The sequence below is a fragment of the Protomyctophum parallelum genome, assembly GCF_964188405.1.
Source record: "Protomyctophum parallelum genome assembly, chromosome: 1".
Taxonomy (NCBI): domain Eukaryota; kingdom Metazoa; phylum Chordata; class Actinopteri; order Myctophiformes; family Myctophidae; genus Protomyctophum; species Protomyctophum parallelum.
This window is the reverse complement of record NC_139697.1, coordinates 43,761,637-43,785,414: the sequence shown is the minus strand read 5'-3', so window position 1 is coordinate 43,785,414 and position 23,778 is coordinate 43,761,637. Positions and strand designations below refer to the sequence as shown.

Below are 23,778 nucleotides of genomic sequence, written 5' to 3'. Positions count from 1 at the left end.
AAGTAAACTGTTCCCACAGTTGGTCAAAACAACATGCTATATAAAGACAAGACTTCACATGATATGACGAAATAAATGTTTACCTTTTTGTGTGTGTTCTGTCTTAATCTAGGAAATATTGTACAATATTGTACCTTACAAATGGAAATACTTTTTGCAGGGTGCTCCGATACACAGAAGATCTGTGCCAATATACACATCGAGGGAAATGGAGATTAGTGATTTGCTTTGTTTCAGTCCATCTTTAGGTCTGTAGCCTACTCTGTTACTGCCTGGCACCCCAAACAAGCTCCTATCAAAAGATGATTATCATATTTCAAGTATAGTCTGTGAATTATGTTGAATTATACCGGTAGGCCTATATTGTTTTACTTATGACCCGGTTTCCCCTAGACCAGGGGTCTTCAATGCTTTTCAGACCAAGAACCCCCAGAATCCCAGCTGAGGGAGAGATGGAGCAGGTACCCCCAGTCCCCCACGTCATATCGGATTCATGTTAAATGTGTGGGTTGTTTTTTTTTCAGGACGGAAATCCCGAACCCCTTTTCAAGACGGGAACCCGTTTTTTTTTTTTTTGCGGCTTACGCCTTTATTGATTTTTTAAGGGATAGAAAGTAGGCTGACAGGAAACTGGAGAGAGATGGGGGGATGACATGCGGTAAAGGCCGTGTCGGGTCCGGGAGTCGAACCCGCGGCACACCGCGACTGGATCACCAGTCCGGTGCCCAGACCGTTACGCTACGGCCTGGGCCAGGGGGGAACCCGTTTTTGTTGTTGTTATTGTTGCTATCTTCAGTCAGTATATAGCAACATAACATTTATTTTTCTATGTTTTAATAAATATTTGAAGTTTTACAGAAAACTTAGGCCTAGTTCAGAGTTAAACCCTCAATAGAATAGAATCGGCCTCAGTCCCAAGAGTTAAACCCTCAATAGGCCTATTGTGTAAACTTGACCTTTGGCTCGGTTCTTAATCTGTTTCCCCTCTGCATCTTTGCCAAAAATAGACGATCTACATACAAGATCAAAACGCGTTTCTCTCAGTAGATCTATTTTTGAGGGGCGCTAGCCCCTCCTATACAGATTTTATGTTTGTCTTTAGTTCAATGTTTGTTTTGTAAACTCCATTGACAATGAAGGGAAAATGTACGTCATAATGTACGTCTCTTTATTGTTAATGGCGGTTAATGTTTGTGTTTGCACCGTTTGTTTTACATCACCATACCATTACATTACATAATGTTCCCCCAGAATTGGGATGCGAGGGTTCATGTGAAATTAAAAAAATAAAGTTCCTGTCACACAAGGGGGTCCTACCGTATCTCTGAGGACCCCCTAGGGCCTAGGGGTTCCGAACCCCCTGTTAAAAAACCCCTGCTTTAGACAGTATAGAAGGAAAATTCTGTAGGCCTACATCCCCTGGTCCCCCGGTCTACAGTGCCTTTAGAATATTCTTCTTTATTTGTACACAACATTTGCAGTGCAATGCAATGCAGTATAATGCAATGCACAGTATATGCATTGCATATCAACCACACCCAGGCTGCTATGTTGTATTGGCACCCATGGGTTTAGGCCTAATTAGAAGGTTTGTGTATGGATTGAATCATTCAATACACGACATAGCCTATTTTATGGACCCTAGAACTGCATTACAAGAATCCCATTACCTATTCTCCAATCTGGCCCTGGGTACCCCTATTCTCTGACTATTCATCTGTACAAATAATGGATCTGACTACAATGGCTATAGGCTACACAATATTTCAACTTATAAGTAAGCAATGAGTGAAAAATGAAAATACAATATTTAGCTCATGGCAGCCCATATTACAGTACAGATCTGTCTTTCTCTCTTTGAAAATGGCAATAAATTTGGCTGGTTGAATTGCAGCCAGGGAGGGCTTCTATCTAAAGATTGACTGATTGAATACTTGATTGTTGATTACCGTATTAATGCCCCCAAAATGTGCATTGTAATTTTGTCAGACATCCCCCCCAGCACAGCCACACCACTCCCACCCTTCCTCCGAGGTGGTGGAAAGCCTGAGGCGCTTCTTTTCGCAGGTTACTCCCACCCATGTGCTATGCCCCTCCCTTCCCTCTCAACGTGAACGCGCAGAGCTTCAGTGAGCTGACAAACATACTAGACGGAGCAGCACACACATCTCCTCTCCCGGCCTTTCCATAGTGTTCTCACTGTTCTGGTGACGACCAACCAGCCAGGTAACAGAAAACTACACCAACAACTATGTGTATTATTGTTTGTCACTTTGTGCCCCCCATATGTCAGATACAAACTATAACTTTAATAGTTCACTTGCAAACATTTCGTCTCGAAACTCATCTAGCGCAAAACAGCTGAGCGTAAATTAGCTACCCACCTGCTTAACACGCTAGTGTAGTGAATCAATGGATTTAACGTTTAGATGACCAACACACGTCCACTATCGGTAGAATGTGTTGTTGGTAGTTGAGCGTGTGAAGCTATCCGTATAATTTTGCTGATATGTAGTAACTTTATAGTTTTGCATAATCTGTTTATGACAAATCTAGGCAATTCCAAATTGCCTGCAGAAAAAGTAGAAAAACCTCCAAGTCCAAGTCCAACCAAGCACAAGTAGTAGCCTAAACCATGCTGTCTATTTCTGGGAGATTAGGCCCTAATTAATATCAATCAAGCACAGCAGAACATTGATTTGGCTCATTTACCACTTGCAGCATAATGCCACGTATTTTACACGTAATGCTTTATGATCAGTGTGTCGTCCACAGTAACGGTCTTTGTATTGATTTGTGCTTTCTGTGAAATGTACCCATAATGCAAACTGTTAATAAATACATCATCAATCAATCAGCACGAGGTACAGTCTGATATGTGGGCAAAAATGGTAACACAAAACACTCCTGGCACTTCTACTTTCTGCCTGACAGCGACAATATATCCAAATTCGGGCTGGGACTAATTACTAATTAATTCCAGGCATTGTAATTAATTAATCACAATTTAATCTCGTATCAATATTTGACCTGAGAAGGCTTTCTTTTTTTTTTCTTTTTTTTTTTCTCAATTAGATTTGGAAAAATACGAAAGGAGGAAATACACAAATCCAAACTTGCAGAAGAACAAGCATAACATTCCGAGAAGAACTGAGAATGGCGACAGCCGCACTGACACAGGGCCTGGAGCGAATCCCCGGCCAGCTGGGATACCTGGTGATGAGCGAGGACGGCGTGTTGGCGTCCGCAGGGGAGCTGGAGAACGACGAGCACACGGCGGGCGTCCTAATGCAGATGGTCCGGACGGCCTGTCGCTTCCGCTTGGATGGTTCCGCGGAGCCTTTTTTCAAGCGCATGTCGGTCATTCTGGCAGACTTTGTCTACGTGGTGACGGTGTCTGGTCAGAAAGTGTTTGTGGTAAAGCGTCCGAACAACCAGCAAGAGCCCGTGGTTGTCTAGCTAAGCTGCCAGTGTGTGTCACCCGTTTCACTTGAATCCCCTCCCAGAGTGGGAGATGCGGAAAGGAACTGTTCATTGACCATGGCCTCATACAGAGGTCATGGTTAATATTTTGATTTGTGTATTTACGGGTGAAATAATTTGTTTTAAATTTCAAAATAAAACGGATTTTGGTATACGAGTGAATCAATGAGTGATTTTCTTTTAAAATATAAATTTCCTATCAACTGGGCCATGCTGATCGGCTTCTTCTCCAATTGTCCCGTGAGAGGTTCTGTGGTGCAAAAACTAAGTGCGACTAAAAATTCATTAATGTTTTCATAGCGTCATTGTTTCTGTAATTGAAATTAATCATTTAAAGTCCCGGCCCTAATCCAAATAATAAATGTGAACAAGTAACTGCAGCATTGGAAACCAGTTACACGAACACGCACATTATGAAAACACTATAATGTGCATGCCAATTTGCTAGGTGGCGGTGAGTGACAGACTGCCCTGATAGACCAGTTACCCATGTACAAGAAGAACCTCGCACAAGTCTTTGGGCCCCCCCTTCCATCTGTCATCACGGGTGGCCGTCCAAGTAACGCCAATGAAAGACAGTATCACGTGGTGGTGGTAACTGCTGATGGTGGTGGATGAGGCGCTACGTCCTAACTGCTGCCCACTGTGGTGGAGGGTGAGAAATTTCAACACTGGGTCCCGTGGCGGTTTAAAGGTGGTTCCAGGGGCGTTTCCCTGCAATGTGTTGACATACAGCAGCATTTAAATATGCTCTCCCCTGCTCTTAACCCTACCATACCATTGCTGTTTTGAACTTTTGTGGGTTTCATAAATTAACGCCCTACTAAGTAGGGTCTACTTGATCACACAAGTAGCAGATCTGAAAGCTGGAAATGTGGTGTGAAATTCAGCCTGTAGATCTCCTATTTTTTTTAAATTGGAATCCTGAAAAGCGATGTTTTTATAAATTGTTTTTACCGACTGCAGCTAAAGTCCTTATGGCTATCAGTCCCTCCCGGTACAGTGGGTACACACGCCACTGGAGAAAATCTGTGAACAAATACATATTCAGTTGGGAGTCCTGCATGGAACCACTGGAAGAGATTACTGAAATCCTGTATTAAAAATTAAAAAGCCTATATGTTTTCAAATAATTGCAGTAAAAAGTCTCTGAGATGTAGTAAAGTGTTGCCACTTCACCACTTTTCAACCTATCTTCATATATTTGATCCTCACTAATGTTCATGATAAAATACAATTCTTTAATACTCAGATAGGATAGATAAAAAAAAATAGGAGTAGAGGAGGAGAGATTGCACGTTTTGAGTGTACAAATGGAACCAAATGTCCTTCTGCAGCTGCATCAGGATGTCACACACCTCCCCAGTGCCCGCTTGCCAGGAAGAAATCGTTTTCACCTTGTTGGCTGTGAGAGACCCGAACCCGGATTCCCAACAGTAATTATTTTGAAAAAGTTGAGTTAGTAGGATATTCGGAATGTCCTGAGATTGTGTTTTTCTGTCGTTTGTTCACTGGAACATACAGTATTAATATTATAAATTACATTTCTGCTTGGCTTTTAAGGCTTTGAAGTTGCACAGGACAGATATGACAATTAACCTAAGTATATAAAGCAGTGACAGACTGTCAGACATATTTTATCACTATATGTAAAAAGAAAACGTGTCACAAGCTTGTAGATTCTTATCGTATTTGAAAATATATGACAATTCTTCCACATGGAAATGAGTATGGCGATTATGCAAAATAATTGATTACGGTATCTCAAATATTAACGATTGTGGACAATAGAGTACGATAATGTATCCACTGATACAATCATCAGTTAACTGCAGGCTGATTTTTCAATTTTTGCATTGACCGACTGGAATATTTATTAGAAAATGCACGCACAAACGCTGATCTTTCCATTTGTGCATTGACGGAATAGGAATATTAATTAGAAAATGCACGCACAACGCTGTGATTCCTGCTGAATGTATACACATTTTGTGAATGGAAGAATATACAACAGATCTGTTATAACAAAATCGGAGGCAAATCATACAAATTACAGAATGCAATGTGTAACCTTCCCAAATAGATGGACCACCGCCAGCTGACCTGCAGTGTGGAACCATGAAAATGACCATGCGTTGAGAACTATGAGGCTGGGACTTTCTGCTATGATGGACTCCCTGGAAGTGGAACCGATACCTGTCCTGTGAGTGTGTTACATCAGAATAATTAATACAACTAGTCCTTAGCCGTTCGAATATATGAACACAAAATGATGTACAGTGTGGGTAATGCGATTTAATAGATCATATTATTGAGTATTTTGGGGTCTACTGTCTGGCTGGGCGAGGGGGTTAAGGGATGAGCTTGGGAAGTTGGGATGGGCACAAAATTAATATTATTATGCAGGTGGTCTGTGAAGCATTCCCTAGGGCTAGGCCTAGGGGGTCTGTGTATTCCTGTGACACACACACACACACACACACACACTGGATCATTGAGAGAAAGAGAGAGACTCGTCTTGTTCTCAAGAGATCGTGCATTAGTAATCAATAGCTAACACACACACGCACGCACATGGTCAATGCCTGTGTGCAAATGCAGATCAGATACTTTAAAAAACAGGGAAAATAGTCACCTACTAGCTGGCGATGCACAAGCTTGTACTATTTCATAAATAGAGTTTAAGTAGTGACTCTTTCTCTATGTCTCAAAGTATAACCTATGGTTTAAGACTAGTGGTTCAAATGATTGCGTGAGCCTCACTTTTGTGAACCACTGCTTTAGACTTCAACATGCATGGAGTTTGTTCTTTTTGAAAGAACCATTGTGATTTTTTAAATGTAATTCATATTCATATGTTCCAGTGTCGATTGGATTTTCCTTTTTCTCATCCTCTTCTCTTTTCTTCCCTCTCTCTTTTCACTCGCTTTTATTTACACCTCCTCTCTCTCTGTGTGCAATAAGGCGAGGGCAGGCGTCCGCCTGTCCAAATCCATTTCTGGCCTGGCCAAAATCCATACAATGAGAAAAGAGAGAGGCCAAAAACAAGACCTGAGAACTATTAGTGGACAGCTGATTGGCCGCTGCGGTAGAGCGCGACCCTCAATCACCCATTGGAATGTAAATGCATGCCATTCAGCCTTTGTATCCTACTGTCTGGCAGGTATATCTCTTTGAAAACCTTTAGTGCTACGATTGTGTGCAGGGAGACGACAATTAACACATCTTGCCTGCCCAAAATGTAATTCCTGGAAACGCCACTGTCTGTGTGTCTGTTGTCGACCACGCAGGGCGATTCTGGCGGAGTACAACAGAACAGCCTACTCCACGGTGTGCACATCGCCAGCCGGAGGATGTGGTGTGAAGCACCGGCTATAGCCAAGGATGTCTCAAGGTTTAAGGTTGTACTTTATTGTTATTATTTATCTTGTGTACAGGTACATAGGAGTAAAACTTATTTTTGTTTTGGCATCCTTACAGACAATGCAGCAGCATAGATAGCATAACATTCAAAACAACAAAACCATAAAGAGTGCAAGAAAGAGCAATCAAAGTGTAAAAATAATAGTAAGATATGTACATGTGCACATGTTTTCCCTGTAGTAGCAAAGTTAGGTAAACTTTTTGTGTAGTAGGTTATGTTCCATATATAACTGGCTACGCAACACTGACCGCCCAGATTCCGAGACAGAGTGGATCAAAACCGATAGTCTAAATCTTAGGCTAGGGGCCGGGCCCCCAAGGGTCCTTGAGGGGGGTTCCAGGGGGTCCTTGGTAAAATGAGAAACAACTTAACCACTTGAACTTTGTTTTGCACTAGAGTGATTCAAAAATATCCGATCTACAAACTCTGCGCCTTGCTTTGTGTTACAGCACCTTACATTCATGTAATATTACGGTATGTAAATATGTAAATCTTTACCCTTAATGTCACAAGGAACATTTGAGAGAATATTGGTTTCCATTAGGCCGGATTGAAAATGTGTTGATGCTGTTGTTGTAACTAACATAACTTATACTTGACGTTTAATTTAACCACTTGAACCCCAGCATCCATATTCTGGGGGGAACATTCGCCAAGAAATAGCCGATCTACAAGCTCAGGCACTGCTATTTTTGGTGTAGAATGAAAAAGAAGGCACCAAGTACAGTGCAACTCCTCGTTTGACCCATACAATTGGGTCCTCTACATTCCCTTTGAAGTAACATTGTTTACATGAAGATGTTGCTGTTTGGCAGAAACCTCTTATCTCCAGATTCTACACATTCTACATTTTTGTGTCTCTCACCCGTAAACGGACACACACAAAAGCATCAAAAGTAGCAGATCCGCAAGCTCGAAACGTGGTGCTGAGCGACACATTTAGAACTTGTAGATCTGCTACTTTTGCTGTTTTATAAAATTTGAATCCTGAATAGTATAACATATGACATATGACATATGAGGTTTTCTATCCGACGGAGACAAAGAGTAAAATGGTTCACCTCGTTTCCACATTAAACAATGACCCTATTTTTGCATCACACCGACCCTGGCTCCGAGGTTATACTTAAAACAAAGTGATACCCCCCACCCCCTCCTTGTAGAGGCCTAATAGTTTCCAGATGATGGCATATGAGCAGCCTTAATACTCTGTGCTTAATAAAAAGTATGGTATGACTGTAATCCATGCTGCCCCCCCTCCCCCCCCCCCCCCCCCCCCCACACACACACACACACACACACACACACACACACACACACACACACACACACACACACACACACACACACACACACACTCTCTCTCTCTCTTTCTCCCTCTGTCTGTCTGTCTGTCTGTCTGTCTGTCTGTCTGTCTGTCTCAATTAAGATGAGATCATGGTGGCTCAAGTGTTCCGTACAGCTACTGGGATGCCGGACGTGCACGCGTGTGTGTGTGTGTATAGTCCTATCTTCCATTTATGTAAGGAGAGGGATTTGTGGCTGTCTGTGTAAACAGTGAATGCATACAGGGTCCATGTTTAACTGAACCAAAGGGAGTTGTGGATTTTTAACCACTTGAACCTCAGGCAGCATAAGGTCTTGGGGGCGGGGGGGCATTCGCCACAAAATAGCAGATCTACGTGAGCTTGTAGATCTGCTACTTCGTGAGTAGAGAATTTCTGTATAGAATTAGACGGAAGAAAGCCGGTCAAAGTACAGTAGTAAATCAAGTCTGGTTCTCTAAGACTTCCTAGATGGTTTATGTGCTTAAACAATGAACGCACACACAGGGCCCACCGTCCATGAACAATGAACACACACACAGACACACACACACACACACACACACACACACACACACACACACACACACACACACAGAGCCCACTGTCATGCATGTTGATCTGAATGGAGCAGGAATGGACAGATTCACAGATACGGTCGGTCAGGTTTTCGTTGGCTTGACTGACTGCAGATTGGTGATAATACTGTTTTCCCACATTCCATGCATACAGTAGAATCTCTTATTGACTTGTGTCTTAAAGGTTTTATGACATTCATTTTCATTTATTTTTCTTTTTTCTTTTAGGTTTTATGACCTCAATTACACCCAAAAAACCTGAACTTTGAACATTCAGTGGGTTTCTGTGGTCTGAAGTTTTCTTTGGGGTTTGGAAGGCCTTTGAGCTACAATGAAAACAGGCAACACAGTGAAAACAGTGACATCTGCTGCTCCCATTGACATGGGATTTGCAGTAAGTGATGTCACTTACTGCCGGCAAATCAGAGCACCTGTTTGAGCCAGAAAACCCCAGATCACAGAAAATCTACTGAATGTTAAAAGTTCATGTTTTTTTGGGTGCAATTGAGATTAGAAAACCTAAAAAAAAAAAGAACAATTCCAAAACCTTTTTTTTAATGTCACAATCCCTTTAAACTCCATTACGTTGTTGTTGAGCGGAGTCCCTCAGGACTCTATGCTAGTGTCTCTTGATTTCACTCTACACATCTTCGCTGCAGATAGCCCTTGCTGCCCTTCTACAAGCTCACAACGTTTTTTTTTTTTTGAATATTCTGTTTTTTATTTTCAATTTTTCACAAAATACACAAAACACCCGTCCACAGCCCTCCCCCCTCCCCACATACAAACCCACATACATAGAATACAACACAGTTAAAGCATAATGACAATAATAATATTATACAAAAAACGTGAAAAACAAACAAAAAACTAAACTAAACAAAACAAAACAAAACAAGAGACAAATCTACTATACACTAGAAATTTGTTTCCGGTAGCAGTCGATCCAGACTGAGATAGCTATAACAATACTGATACAGGTAAGGACAAAGTCTCCATGTAATTCAAATAGGGCTGCCAAATCTTCAAAAAATTCTCAAAACCCCTTGAACTTCTCAAAGTATATGTAATCTTCTCAAGAGGGACACAACTGTTCAATTCTGAGAACCATCTTGCGATAGGTGGGGGGGAGTCAGACTTCCACGTTATTGCAATACATTTTCTAGCAACCCCGAGTGCCACCTCTATAAAATTTATTTTGTGTCTACCTAAATTTGCACTGATTGCACTGAAGTTTCCCAAAAGGCAAAGTTCAGGATCCAACGGGAAGGGAGCATCTATAATTTTAGCCAGTGCATCACAAATATCATGCCAGAATGTTTTAACTTTTATACATTGCCATGTACAGTGCAAAAATGAGCCTTCTTCCGTACCGCACCTAAAACATAAATCTGAGATCTACAAGCTCACAACGTTGTGTGCTTCCATATTGGATGCCTTCAGCGCATCCTCTTGCAGATCGTGTGCCTCATACTGAGATACTGGCAAAAACAAACTGCTGGAGTATGCAGGCTATAATCATCCAGCACCAACTGCGCTGGCTTGGACATGTGATCCGGATGTCTCCAGACAGACTTCCCTGCAGAGTGCTGTATGGCCAGTTAGACCATGGCCTGGCCGAAGACGAGGACCAGCTGAAGACCTCACTGAAGGATCAGACCTGAGGACCTTATCAGGCTGCTGCTGACCGCGTCTCGTGGCGGCAGCGCTGCCACAAAGGAGCTCACACAAGTTGGAGGTGGACAGGACTGCCAGAAGACGGCAACAGAGACACAGGAGGAACACACCCATGACTGCCAGTAGTACCACTGCCACCAAAGTAAAAAGTCAAAGTTAGTCGCACACGTTACCGCAGTGAAATTAGTTCTCCGCATTTGACCCATCTGCGGTGAGACGCAGCCAAGGAGCGGTGAGCTGCAGCCGTGCCACGCTCGGGGAATCATTTGATTAGTTGATTTGAACCCCCCCCCCCCCCAATCCAACCCATTGGTGCTGAGTCTAGGGAGGCATTGGGTCCCATTTTTACAGTCTTTGGTATGACCGGGCTGGGGATCGAACCGCGACCTCCCAGTTTCAGGGCGGACACTCTAACCACAAGGCCACTGAGCTGACCACTACAACCTACACATGCCACCTACAAACGTACCGTTAACGACATAAGTGGACGTCGTCATCGGATTCGATGGACAACCATGAAGTAAGCAAGTGTGTGAGGGCTGCCGCTGAGGGGTGACATCTACACAATGGATCCTCTGTACTCCTCTCCACTATATGGCTTTGTAGTGGCGGAAGAAGCACTTTGATTATTGCAAAAGTAGCAATACCACCGGACTGTATGCATTCATAACAAAATATACATAATGGAAGAACTAACATTCATTCTAGGACTACAAGAGGACAAGTTCTATAAAAAATGGGAAAAGTGGGATCTCTTCCTCCAGCTCATTGCTAATGTAAGATAATTACAAACATTGTTTTTATTGTGTATTGTAATATATCATAGATGCAGCCCCTTGTGTGTTTAAAAAAAAAGAAAGACAATAGGCCTAGCTGAGTAGCTGTTGCATATTAAAGTGTTTAAAATTATTTTAATTCAATATCAACACATTTTGCTGGAGACCCCCCGGAGGTTTTGGCACCCTGTCCCTCCAGGACCCCTGGTGGTCCCCAGACCCCACTTTGAGAACCAGTGTTGTAAAGAACAAAGACTTTCAGCTGGCCAATAGGATTGCAGTGTCTCACCATGTGTATAAACAAAACCCTGGGGCGCTTGTTAGGCTCACTGCAGTGCTGGTCTCTGCTCAGAGAGAGAGAGAGAGAGAGAGAGGCAGCACAGGAGAGTCAGTGGGAGAAGATAGGAACAGAGAGGAGAGGAGATAGGACAGAGAGGAGTGGAGAGACAGGCTGTGTCTTTCTCTCTCACACGCGCACACACAGAGAGACACATTGGTGCACAGGATTCAGATGCGAGCACATTTACGCACAGATCTTGGTTGAGCTGAGCCTGAACACGCAGTATCCAGACTTCAACGGATGGAACGTGCAAAGACGCGGTGACAACCGTGACAGCTTATTCTTTGTTATGGCGTGTTAATAAATTGTGGAATCATGAACGACATCAAACTTGCGGTTCTTGGAAGCGAAGGAGTGGGCAAATCTGGTATAGTAAAACGTTCCAGCTAGACTTTTAAGCCCTGTCTCAAACCCGATTGTGCCCGAGTTGGCTGAGGCTCTGCACAAGCTCACACCGCTTGTAGATCGGCTATTTTGGCTAATGTGTCCCCCAGAATATGGATGCTGAGGTCAGAGGTTAAGATGATGCTATAGTATAGGCTCATATTGCTGCTATAGTAATTATATAGCAGCAATTTGAATCAGGAGAGAGAATCTCCAAGGATACAGCAGGCTAAACAGGTGGAAATTTGAATTGGGAGTGATGACACAGAAATGGACAGACACAGTTACTTGGAATGGGAACACTATTCAATTGAAACTCTGATTTGGCAACCCATCTGCAAATGTATTTTCTGTTTACTAAAGAGATGGAGAGCTTATTATGATCCTACTTGTATTTCTTTTGAATTTATTGTTATTGTTAATGTTGATGTGTGGAACACTATGCGGACCCTGACATACTTTAATAATGTATGTGTAGCCTACCTGTATGAGCAGTGACGAACTTCAGATGCATTTCTTTTTTGCAAGTTGGAGAGCTTTTGTTTTCATGTATAACTGATGATGCTAAATACACCTCTTATTGTGTTCACAGCCCTCATTGTCCGCTTCCTAACCAAGAGATTCATCGGCGAGTATGCGTCTTCCACAGGTAACAAAATGTGTTGTTCATTTGTCAGAATCGGAATCAAAGGCGGAATTAGGTTTTGTTCAAGCTCCATCGTTTTTGTAATCTGAGCCTTTTCAATAACAATCGGGAGCAAAGAAATCACACTTGTGTGAAGTGTATTTATATCGTATTATAACAAACATTGTAACATCCTCAAAGTCCATAGACTTGGCTGGCAAATGATTTACATCATAAGTGCATTGTAGGGGCTAGCGCCCCTCATAGCACATTAACCAGCAGGTACAGTAGATGGTAGCCGTGTGGAAGATGTTCAGAAACCTGGACAGCCTCTCACCTGGCTAACATCAGACTAGCTTGAACAAGGCATATACTTTAACCATTAAGACTTGAGGCCAATTCTAAAAAAAAAATCTAAATCCTGATAGTTTTCTGCAAGAACGTAGGAATATGTTGCTATGTATCAGTGATGCTCAAACATTTAATGAGTTAAGGCCCTGACGGATGCCCCGTAGCCTTATGAGTTCATTTGGTTCCACTTGGTACACTCCGAGTTAAACAGAAAAAGGTTTTGTTAAAAAGTTAAAGCTCCATATTCTCCCCATCTCTAAAGCTCTTTAATAAACAGAGAATACATTTTCAGGTTCGATACCAATGCCATTCTGCCTCAATGTTAGTGTTCCAATCCCAATTTTGTCCAATCCCAAATTCCGTCCGCTCACATTTTTGTTTATTTTTATTTGTTTTACCATGTGTACTGTATCGGTTCTAACTCCTGAATGGATGACATTAGTATCCCGTCCTGAAAATGTATTTCCTGTTTACCTGAGAGACAGGGAGACCCCTGTTACTGAACAAACACTGTATAGGCTATATAACAGTGATCACTATCAGAATTTAACAATTATAGTTATCTTCACGAAAAGCAATATAACTTACGCCACCTTTAACTGTGGGAGGATACAAATGGAACCCTCTCAGAGTTAGCCTTTTTGTAGAATGACTCAGTTTGTCATTGAAGGCGCCTCAACAATAGTGCACTTTGTTTTTATCTCAATATAATCCGGTTTCACCTGAAACTGGTCCGCTCTCTGTTTGTTTATTAATGTCTGGCATCTGACCAGCATGACTCACTCAGACCTGCATAGTCGATGCCAGGCACCCTGCGGTGATGATGGACGCTTCAGCAGCTGAGATTAAAGGAGCACTTAACCCATTTATTTTCAAGCTTATCTCGATGGCACACTTCGTCTCATTGGTGGGCAGTGGACAGTTCAGAGGCTTGCCTACCAATGACATCATCGATGGGGACTGCAGGTTCTAATAAAAACCGCAACTTCTCTCTTCCTGGAAAGTTGGTATGCTCGAATGGAAGCCATTGTTCTTACATTAATAATCAAAATAAAAACAAAACTATCAAACCTGCCTACCTATGATGTCACTGGTAGGACAGCCCACCTCTGAGACACAGACACACTTGTCCCTATCGGGTGGAAACTTCATTATGTCCAAAGCTGTTACTTTCCCGTATTCAAAATAGCAGATCGACAAGCTCAAAATGCGTCGCTTCGACCCGCGTTTCGAGCTTGTAGATCTGCTACTTTTGATGCTTTTTTGTGATGCTGTTAGTATGATCAAGTAGGGCGTTCATTTTCGAAAAAATGAGATGAGAGGTTTCTGCCAGACATTGATGACACAATGAGCATTAGTGAGGAGGACTAATTGTATGAAGATAATGTTTGTTGAAAATGGATAAAGTGGTCCTTTAACCCATTCTGACCTGAGATCAGATTCATACGAGGTTTCCGCCGGACACACACTGGTCTGATGAACCCATTCCGACCTGAGATCAGATTCTAAAAATGTCAGTCGTTCTTCGATTTAAAAAAAAATAGCAGACCTACAAGCTCGTATCGCGACACTCGGTGGCGCGATATGAGCTTGTAGATCTGCTATTTTTCAATAGCTAAAGCATAACATGATGCCGACACCAAAATGGGTGCCCGGTCAGAATGGGCAGATGTATAATGGTCGTTTCATGACTGTTCCTTCCCCTTCCAGAATGCGTTTACAGAAAGCGTCTTTCGATGGACGGAAGACAACTCAACCTGGAGCTGTATGACCCATGCTCACAGGTGAGTCCAATTAAACTGTAATTAACGCCATTATCATGATGATGGCATGATAAATGCGGAGGTGTACATTTACTCAAGTACTGTACTTACGGAACTTTTACTGGACTATGTGTACTTTTTACTCCATTACAATTACTTGACAGTTTTCGTTACTATTTATTTAGCATAATATTAGTAATAGAAAACATACACTGACTAGACTAAGTGATAAGCGATGGTGTATTAGTGTGTAGGTTAATCTACCCAGCAGCACGTAACATCATTCAAATCAGCCGCACCTTTACTAGAAGATATGAACACATTAATGCATTACTTATTACAACCGAATGATATGATTGTGAAATGGGTTATTTATTTATAGCAACATACGTTATTTCTGAAAACTATTGACATTTTTAAGAATCGGCCTCAGGTATTAATTAACCTGTCTGTCTGTCTGTCTGTCTGTCTGTCTGTCTGTCTGTCTGTCTGTCTGTCTGTCTGTCTGTCTGTCTGTCTGTCTGTCTGTCTGTCTGTCTGTCTGTCTGTCTGTCTGTCTGTCTGTCTGTCTGTCTGTCTGTCTGTCTGTCTGTCTGTCTGTCTGTCTGTCTGTCTGTCTGTCTGTCAGGCGTGCGAGGGTAAGTCCACGCTAAACGATCAGATCCACTGGGCGGATGGCTTCATGGTGATCTATGACATCAGCGACCGCTCCTCCTTCCTGACCGCCAAGGCCATCATCCACATGATCAGAGACATCCACCCGGGGGGAAACAAAAGGTCATTCTGCACACTGTGCCTCGTACAGCATGTGGGTTTGTAGTGTTTGTTTAGACTAGAGCCCTCATGACGTAAATCGTTTGCCAGCCAAGTCTATGGATTTTAATGTTTATTTAGGGCACTAAATGCAACGTAAGACGTCGTGTGGCTGATGCAGAACCTTATGAATACGAAACCGTATAAGTGCCTTCAGTTTCAACATGTGCTCGTTCTTTGCAGGGTGGGGACGAATTAAATCCATTGGAATACAGGTTCTTTTGGTTTTGGACATAAAGTACATGTACAATGTTTCCCAACTGATGTTATGTGATTCGCATCTGTTATTTTAAATGCAAAGGTAAATAAACGCTGCGATACCGTGTACATCAGTAATACTAAACTGTTCACTCAAGCGAAACGGCAAAACATTTCTCGCGTAACCTCGTTGAGTGTTCTCCCACGGCGGCCATGCTACACCGTCCGTAGCTTATGTAAACGACTGTGCCCACGCAGAACTAATGTAGGCCTACTGAAGTACAGTACTACTAATGCAATCTAATAGTTAACTGTGCACCAGTGTTGCCACAATTTACGAGAGAAGCAAGCAACCAGGTCTATGAAAACGAGCCCAAAAGAAGCGATTCTTGCGATGAATGGGTCCACAATCCACATGAGCATCGGCTATTTACATTTATTATATATCGGCTATTTTATAATAACAGATCTACAAGATCCCATGCGTTGTGAGCTTGTAGATATTTTTTTTAACATTTTTACAAAACACCTTGTATGGGGGTCCATGCCACAATATATTTACAGATATGGGTACGTACAGTCAAAATACATTGACCCAGATTTGACCCACATTTGGGCTGACATTAAAACAAGCAAGTCCAAATGATCAACAGTTACAAACCTGTATTCCGAAGCCTGCTATTCCAAGTTAACGCACCCCCATAGGCGGCGGGTGCGTTTTACCTTTGGGTAGGCTGCTATAGAATTGCGTTGGGGGGGGGGGGGGGGGGGGGGGGGGGGGCTCTCGCCGCCGCGGATTTATTTATTTCCCAGATGGTCTAAAAATGAGTTATTTAGCATACTTTTACCAATGAATTAGCCTATACACAGACAGCGACTTTTGGACGTCTTTTTCTCAAGTCTCGAGTCAGTCAGTGTAGATTACCCCTCCAGGAGTAGCGGGTCATGGCTCTTCACAGACGGCACAGAGACAGCAGTCATTCCGCTGAACGTGTCAGTGTTGCTGCAGTGGTGTGGACTGTGAACCGTGAACCGTGCGGCACTGGTGGTGCTGCTGAGTGCTGACAGCCGACTCACAGCTTCTTCTTCTGAATTAGGCTACTTTATCTTTGCCTTGAAAAATACATTTTGCGTTTTGCTGTTTCCCAAAACAAACCAGCGCACGCTACTCTTTGCTACAAAGCGACTGGAAGGACGAGGTTTACAGACATACCAATAGTAGTCAATCATATGCTGATTAGGCCAGTTGCTGTATAGTGTATATAGCCTATCCGATCAGCGATCACCAGGGGGCAGCGACAACACACACACACACACACACACACACACACAATAGCCTTCTATAATGCTGCACACATATATTATATATATAAAAAAAAAATACCCAGCAAAATTTTTGGGAAGGCTAAGCCTTCCCTAGCCTTACGCACCCGCCGCCTATGCGCACCCCCATTCCGACTCGCCGCATTACTAACCCTGTCCCTGACCCTAACCGCACGCGGAAGCCACTTAGTCAGAATGGCGGTGCTCGGAATGCCACCCTCTCCCAATAAGCAACTACACTTAAGCAGATATGGCAACACCGCTGGTCAAAGTAAAATATTTTTGTAGTTAAAATATTTCAAGATTATTTAAAAATACCAGATCTACTGTACAGTAGGCTACAAGCTTGTTATGGCTGCCTCTTTTGGACTTGTTTTCAAAGACCTGGTTGCTTATTTCTCTCACAAAATCTGACAACACTGACACTCGGTTCTTTCCTCTGGCTTGTGTCCCGACAGGGACGTGGACCCGGTGCTGTTCCTGGTGGGGAACAAGCAGGACCTGTGTCACATGAGGGAGGTGCGACGCGAGGAGGGCCAGCACCTGGCCTCTGACACGCGCTGCCACTTCTACGAGCTGTCAGCCGCCGAGCACTACCAGGTGAGGTCTGATTTCTTGGTCACAATGTAGGCTTGCAGAATGTCATTTAGATTTAACATGGTATTCAGACAGATGCTAGCATTGCTAGGTTCATTGTTTACCGGTATATATTCTATTAATTTCAGTGTACAGATTGTCATTTAGATGTTTGTTGAGGGAAAGAGGCTAGGTTCATTGTTTACCTGGTATACAGTATATACTGTGACCAATGGTAATGCCATCAGTGCTCCTAGACTCTGGAACAGCCTCCCATTGGACCCCAGGTTTGCTCGCGCCATAACCATTTTTAAATTAAGCAATATTACACGAGAGTGTTCTTTTTTTTTTTTTTTTTAATATATTTTTTTGCGGCTTACGCCTTTATTGATTTTTTAAGGGATAGAAAGTAGGCTGACAGGAAACGGGAGAGAGATGGGGGGATGACATGCGGTAAAGGCCGTGTCGGGTCCGGGAGTCGAACCCGCGGCACACCGCGACTGGATCACCAGTCCGGTGCCCAGACCGTTACGCTACGGCCTGGGCTAGAGTGTTCTTTAACGTCATTAATGCATGCCTGCGGTGCCTTAAGCCAAATTCCAATACCCAGAATCTCGGCTACTCGCTCACTCTCACTCAGTCACTCCAGCAAGGTGAGGTTATGGTGGAATTGGTGACCTGCTGAAATATGTGACAACCGTGTAGACAATCACATAATGTAAATGTGTCCTAATGTCAATTGTTGCAGTTTGTTCATTAGCAGAGTTCAACCTAACTGTATTTAGGCCATGTATTTAAAGACTTCCATGTAATAGTTGTGTGAACAAGATGGTCACATATTTGGCAGGTCACCAATTTCACCGTCATTTGCCATGCTGGAGTGAGCGAGTGTGAGTGAGCGAGTGGCCGAGAAATTGGGTATTGGAATTTGTTCAGAAAGCTATCGCAGAAGTGCATTAATGGCGTTAATGAACACCCTCTCGTGTAATATTGCAATTATACAACAGTTACCCTTAAAACTAAGAATCACTGAAAAATAATAATCTTTCAATGACAGATGTTGTCACTACGACCACAAATGTCCCAAGAAACTAGCTAGCCTATCCACCGAGTCTGCTGCGCTCTGAGAGAAAAGCACGGCTTTTGTTAAGCAACCGTTGCCTAACAATGCAGGCCATATAAGGGCTGCGTAGTGGCCCCTCTGGTAGTTTCTTTTTTTGAAACTTTGTTTTTATTTTTCAATAAACAGATGGGTCACATTGGGCATCACAGTACATATCGTAATTGTTACAAGTCTTTTTGTTACATTTCTTGTCATTAACTTTCACAATGTAACGGGTCTTTACAGTTCCAGGAGAGTAAGAGAACCCTCTTTGAGTAGTTTCAGAGTGTCTTAGTTTGTTCGTTTCCAGGTACAGGTTTCATGGTAATCATACATTGGTAGAATAAGACAATAAATAAAGTAAGTAAATTACATAAAAAATAAAATAAAATACGAAACAAAATAGAGGGCAAACCAAAGACAAAGCAAAAACATGAGTGCAACAGGTACATTTATGACATCATTAATGACAGAAAAATATCTATTCCCATGTATAATATCCATTTCATCCAGTATCTGTAAAACTTTTCTGTGCTTATCCTAACGGCGAAAGTAAGTTCCTCCATCTCGTATATGTTTTGTACAATGGCTGTCCACTCTCCCTTTTTTTTAGCTTTTTTTGGTTATTGCCTTTTTTGCTGCCACTAGCAGTATTTTAAGAAGTTATTTGTCTGGGGTATTAAGGTCCTCTGGTATGTTACACAGATAGACACTTGTAAATTCAAATTCAATCTCAAAGCCCATTATTGCATTAATGTCTGATACTATTTCTAGCCAAAATTGTTGTATTCTTGGGCAGTCCCAGAATACGTGGAAGTGGTCAGCCATTGCATTATTACATTTCCTCCAACAGTTCCCTGCCTCCGGTGTCCCACCCTGTAGGCTTTTTATTTTCGGTGTAATGAAGAACCTAATCATGTTTTTCCATGAGAATTCTCTCCATAGGCCAGAACTAGTGGTTGTGGATATCATATTACATATATTCAGCCATTCTTCTTCTGTGATGGTTATATTTGCCTCCTTCTCCCATTTAAGTTTGACATATGATGTGGAATGATTTTTAGCAGAAAATATATTCGAATATAGTTTTTATATCAGTTTTTTTGTGGTTTCCCCTTCCCTCTGGTAGTTTCAAATGCACCGAATGTTATTTAGATTGCATGCTGTTTAGAGTCTAAACAGCATGCAGTATCTCAGTGTCTGTCTAAACTTTAGACAGACACTGAGATACTGCATTCTTTGTGTGATTACATTGCCCCCTGTAAGTCGCTCCGGATCTGCCGGAACTGCCAAATGCCTAAAGCCTGATTCATACACACTGCTGTTGCATGCAGTTATTAGCAGATCTACAAGCTCACAACATGTCACATTCGTAACACGTTGTGAGCTTGTAGATCTGATATATGTATCAAACAACGACAATTACAAATTGCTCCCAGGAGGTGGCGCTGATGTTCTCCAAGATGGTGCACAACGCCAGCATGGCAGGCAAGGCCAAGGAGCGGCGGCGCCGCCCCAGCGGATCCAAGTCCATGGCCAAGCTCATCAACAACGTCTTCGGCAAGCGGAGGAAATCGGTCTGAAGCTCCACGGTTCGAGTCCCCACAGTGTGTGTTTTCACTGTTTTGTGAGCATCTTTGGACAATTTACGCAAACCGCTGTACCAGAGTCAAGGTATCGATACTCCTGGTCAGAATTTTTACTCCCAACTAAGTGGAAGTTGCTCAGTCAAATGTGTATGTGAGTCATAGTACTAGTAGAGTACTTGCTTTTAGGAATACTTAAAGATGCACTATTATGTAACTCTCCTCTTCTACCCTGGATTTGAACCCGGTTTCCTGCGCAAGTGCTGCATTTTTTTTTTCATACCATTGAGCTAATGAATGCTGCTTGCTCAGGGGATGAATTTAATCTTGACCTTCAGGGTCAAGGTCATGTCTAGGTGAGACATGACCTTTGACACAATCTAAATGTCTACAATAGAAGAGCAGAGACAAAATGCAACCACCCCGATTGTATAAGTCACATTGTATTAACGCTCAAAGGTACACAGTGGTGCTTTAATTGCATGCTTTAAAAAAATACATTGAGTATTCAAGGTGCGAATTAAAATATGGTTCTCATATTTTCATGTCAAGTCCCCAGACCCCACTTTGAGAACCAGAACCACTGCTCTTATAATAACAACAAAACAGGCCCCAAGACATGTTCATTTGACAGCACCCATGTTGTCATTGTACTACTCCTCTACTACCGTATGTTGGAAATTGTATGAATGTGTTTGTAGCAATTTTATTTATCTGTATTTCTCTGCTACCCTCCCCCTTCCCCTCCCAAATACCTGTAGCCAAGAAACAAAAATGGAAATAAACTCTCAAACTTTTCTTTGTCTTATCTTTTTGTACAAACATGAGCATGTATATGCATTTTTCAATAAAACCATGTTTTGACTAGTAATGTTTTTTCTATATGATCGACCCCGCAAACACACAATGTCCAGCTGCAGTGATCAAAAAGCTCCAACGGTCCGTTTCAAAGGGTAAAAGTTTAAAAAGGCAAAGCGTGTAATGACAGCAGACATATGGAAGTCATTCTATGTAGCGGCGAGCGTCATTACCTGTACTTATATACTTATTTATTCTACAGAACACAGGTGACCTAAACAGACAAAAATGTCAAATTGGAGCTTACAGTCGGGACCAAACGCAGGAACTGAAAGGAGCGCTTCACCCATTTTCAACCTATCGTCAAATAGGGGAGAACGGGGTAAGAAGTATTTTACTGAAGTAAACGCATCAATACCACAATGTAAAATGACTCTGTTACAGGTCAAAGTTCACTATTCAAAATGCACTTAAGTAAAAGTAGCCTACAAAAGTATTGGTATCCAAATTGTTTCTTGGTATGAGTATTGAAAGAAAAAGAAACATAACATACTGGGTGATAACACTGGAATTTATTGATTAAAATATGGTTGAATATTTACAGCTGTGGGGAAAAAGCATGTACGAATAGTTCCAGGAAGCGAGGTACCAGGAACGTCTATAAAAGTAGTCTACACTACAGGAAGTGAGACTGCTGGGGGTTCCATTTTAGGTATCGAAAAGAGAGACTTGTTAAACCATTGACTAGTTTGGCCGAAGAACTTTGTGAAGGGGAAGACTTAAGTTTGGTCAAACATTTCAATTCAGGCCCAGGCCGTAGCGTAACGGTCTGGGCACCAGACTGGTGATCCAGTCGCGGTGTGCCGCGGGTTCGACTCCCGGACCCGACACGGCCTTTACCGCATGTCATCCCCCCATCTCTCTCCCGTTTCCTGTCAGCCTACTGTCTATCCCTTAAAAAAATCAATAAAGGCGTAAGCCGCAAAAAAATATCTTAAAAAAATAAAAAAATAAAAAAACATTTCAATTCAGAGTTTTTGCACAAAGCAACCGGCTGTGGCTTCCTGACTTGAAGGTTGGGTGAAGATTATACTTTATTCCCTTTTTTGAACAATGCCTTTTTATTTGACAACTTTATGGGCTATCTATCCCTTCAATAAAATGTGTGAAAATACCCCTATATCGTGCAGGGTAGCTCAGCAGACGGTACACCCAGCAGACCAGAGAAAATGCTGACTGATCCATGATAAGTTCAGGAGTTCTCTGCCTGCTACACACAGCCTTGGAATCTGTTTGATGATGTGGTGGCAGTGCACGCACGGCCACTGTGTGTGTGTGTGTGTGTGTGTGTGTGTGTGTGTGTGTGTGTGTGTGTGTGTGTGTGTGTGTGTGTGTGTGTGTGTGTGTGTGTGTGTGTGTGTGTGCGCGGCTGCACGTATTTGTGTGTGAACACTGAACTTGTATAACTTACAAACGTACTTGTGAGGACCAGTTTTACAATTTTACAAAATGGACATTGTAAGGAATATTTTCTTGGTCATAAAAAGAGAGACTATAGTTAACTGATATAGAGTTATTTCATTCAAATTGCTAGTATTATTGCTTGGGGTTGGAGTTATGCTAGATCTGTTCCATAGCGTTAGAAGGAGTTATCATTATCTTTTGATGACCAAGAGTTCCGTACAATGTCCATTTGTAAAATTCCAGGGCTGTTTGTAGAACTCCTTCTAACGTTATGGAACAGCTATAGAGTTATATCCCTGCGTTTTGTTGCCATTGTGATGGCCCCCTACCTGGGTCCTTTGCCAGGACTGTGTGCCTAACCAAAGATTATTGTCGCTAAAGGGTATGTTGCTGCCTGGGGCTGACGCAGAGAAAGGTTGATGCAAAGTTTCTCATTTGTCTCTTTGAAAAAAGCAATGTTTGGGGAAAACGTGTGGCTTGTGGCGATTGGGTCCAATATTTAGTTTGGTGACCATATGGGGCTAAAGAATGGTTCAGAAGCTGTGTTCACGTCCACGTTCCATTGGAATTAATGGAGGCGGCAGTAGCTCAGGGGTAGAGTGGTCGGATGGTAACCGCAAGGTTGCTATTTCGAACCCGGGCTCCCCCAGAGTTAGTGTCGAAGTGTACTTGAGCAAGACACTAAACCCCAAATTGCTCCTGATGTGTTGGTTGGTGCCTTAATGGTTTCCGCCGCCATCGGTGTGTGAATGGGTGAATGTAAAGCACAATCTATGTAAAGCGCCTTGGATAAAGGCGCTATATAAATGCACCATTTACCATTTATGAATAGACTCCAAGGCTGTTTCCGGTCTCCTAAAAAGGCGTGCACCGGGCAGATACGGAAAGTAAACCGGAGATGACAGGTCTTTCTCCTTTTTCTGTGCTGATTGGAGAGGAGAGGTAATGAGGGTAAGGGGAGACACCTGGCCACTGTCTCCCCACTGAGTGTAAAAGATCTGCTCTGCCGTTTCATTCTCACTTGTGTTTGGTTGCATTTCTTAGTCTTGGTTAATTGTCTCCACCATGCCGAAGGCATGGGGATAGAGTATGTTTTGCACTCCGTCCGTGTGTCCGACTATCTGTGTGTGTGTCCTTCCGTGTGTGTGTGTGTGTGTGTGTGTGTGTGTGTGTGTGTGTGTGTGTGTGTGTG

The 23,778-nt window shown here is 42.6% G+C and overlaps 2 protein-coding genes across 3 annotated transcripts; both read left to right on the top strand.

The window, feature by feature from the left end:
- The first annotated feature begins 2,159 nt into the window (after positions 1-2,159).
- LOC310868077 (ragulator complex protein LAMTOR4-like) lies at positions 2,160-3,529 on the top strand. Its single transcript, XM_083778331.1, has 2 exons — positions 2,160-2,226; positions 3,076-3,529. Exon 2 carries the CDS (start codon positions 3,157-3,159, stop codon positions 3,457-3,459), a length of 303 nt encoding a protein of 100 aa, XP_083634457.1. The 5' UTR covers positions 2,160-2,226; positions 3,076-3,156; the 3' UTR covers positions 3,460-3,529.
- An 8,165-nt stretch (positions 3,530-11,694) lies between these two features.
- Positions 11,695-20,336, top strand: rergla (RERG/RAS-like a). 2 transcript variants are annotated; one of them, XM_083772856.1, is made up of 6 exons: positions 11,695-11,970; positions 12,580-12,636; positions 14,674-14,747; positions 15,355-15,503; positions 17,519-17,660; positions 20,181-20,336. In XM_083772856.1, exons 1-6 carry the CDS (start codon positions 11,919-11,921, stop codon positions 20,319-20,321), a joined length of 615 nt encoding a protein of 204 aa, XP_083628982.1. In that variant the 5' UTR covers positions 11,695-11,918; the 3' UTR covers positions 20,322-20,336. The 2 variants fall into 2 exon arrangements, with proteins under 2 accessions (XP_083628982.1, XP_083628981.1); XM_083772855.1 differs by having other exon boundaries at positions 20,178-20,336.
- Positions 20,337-23,778: the final 3,442 nt, after the last annotated feature.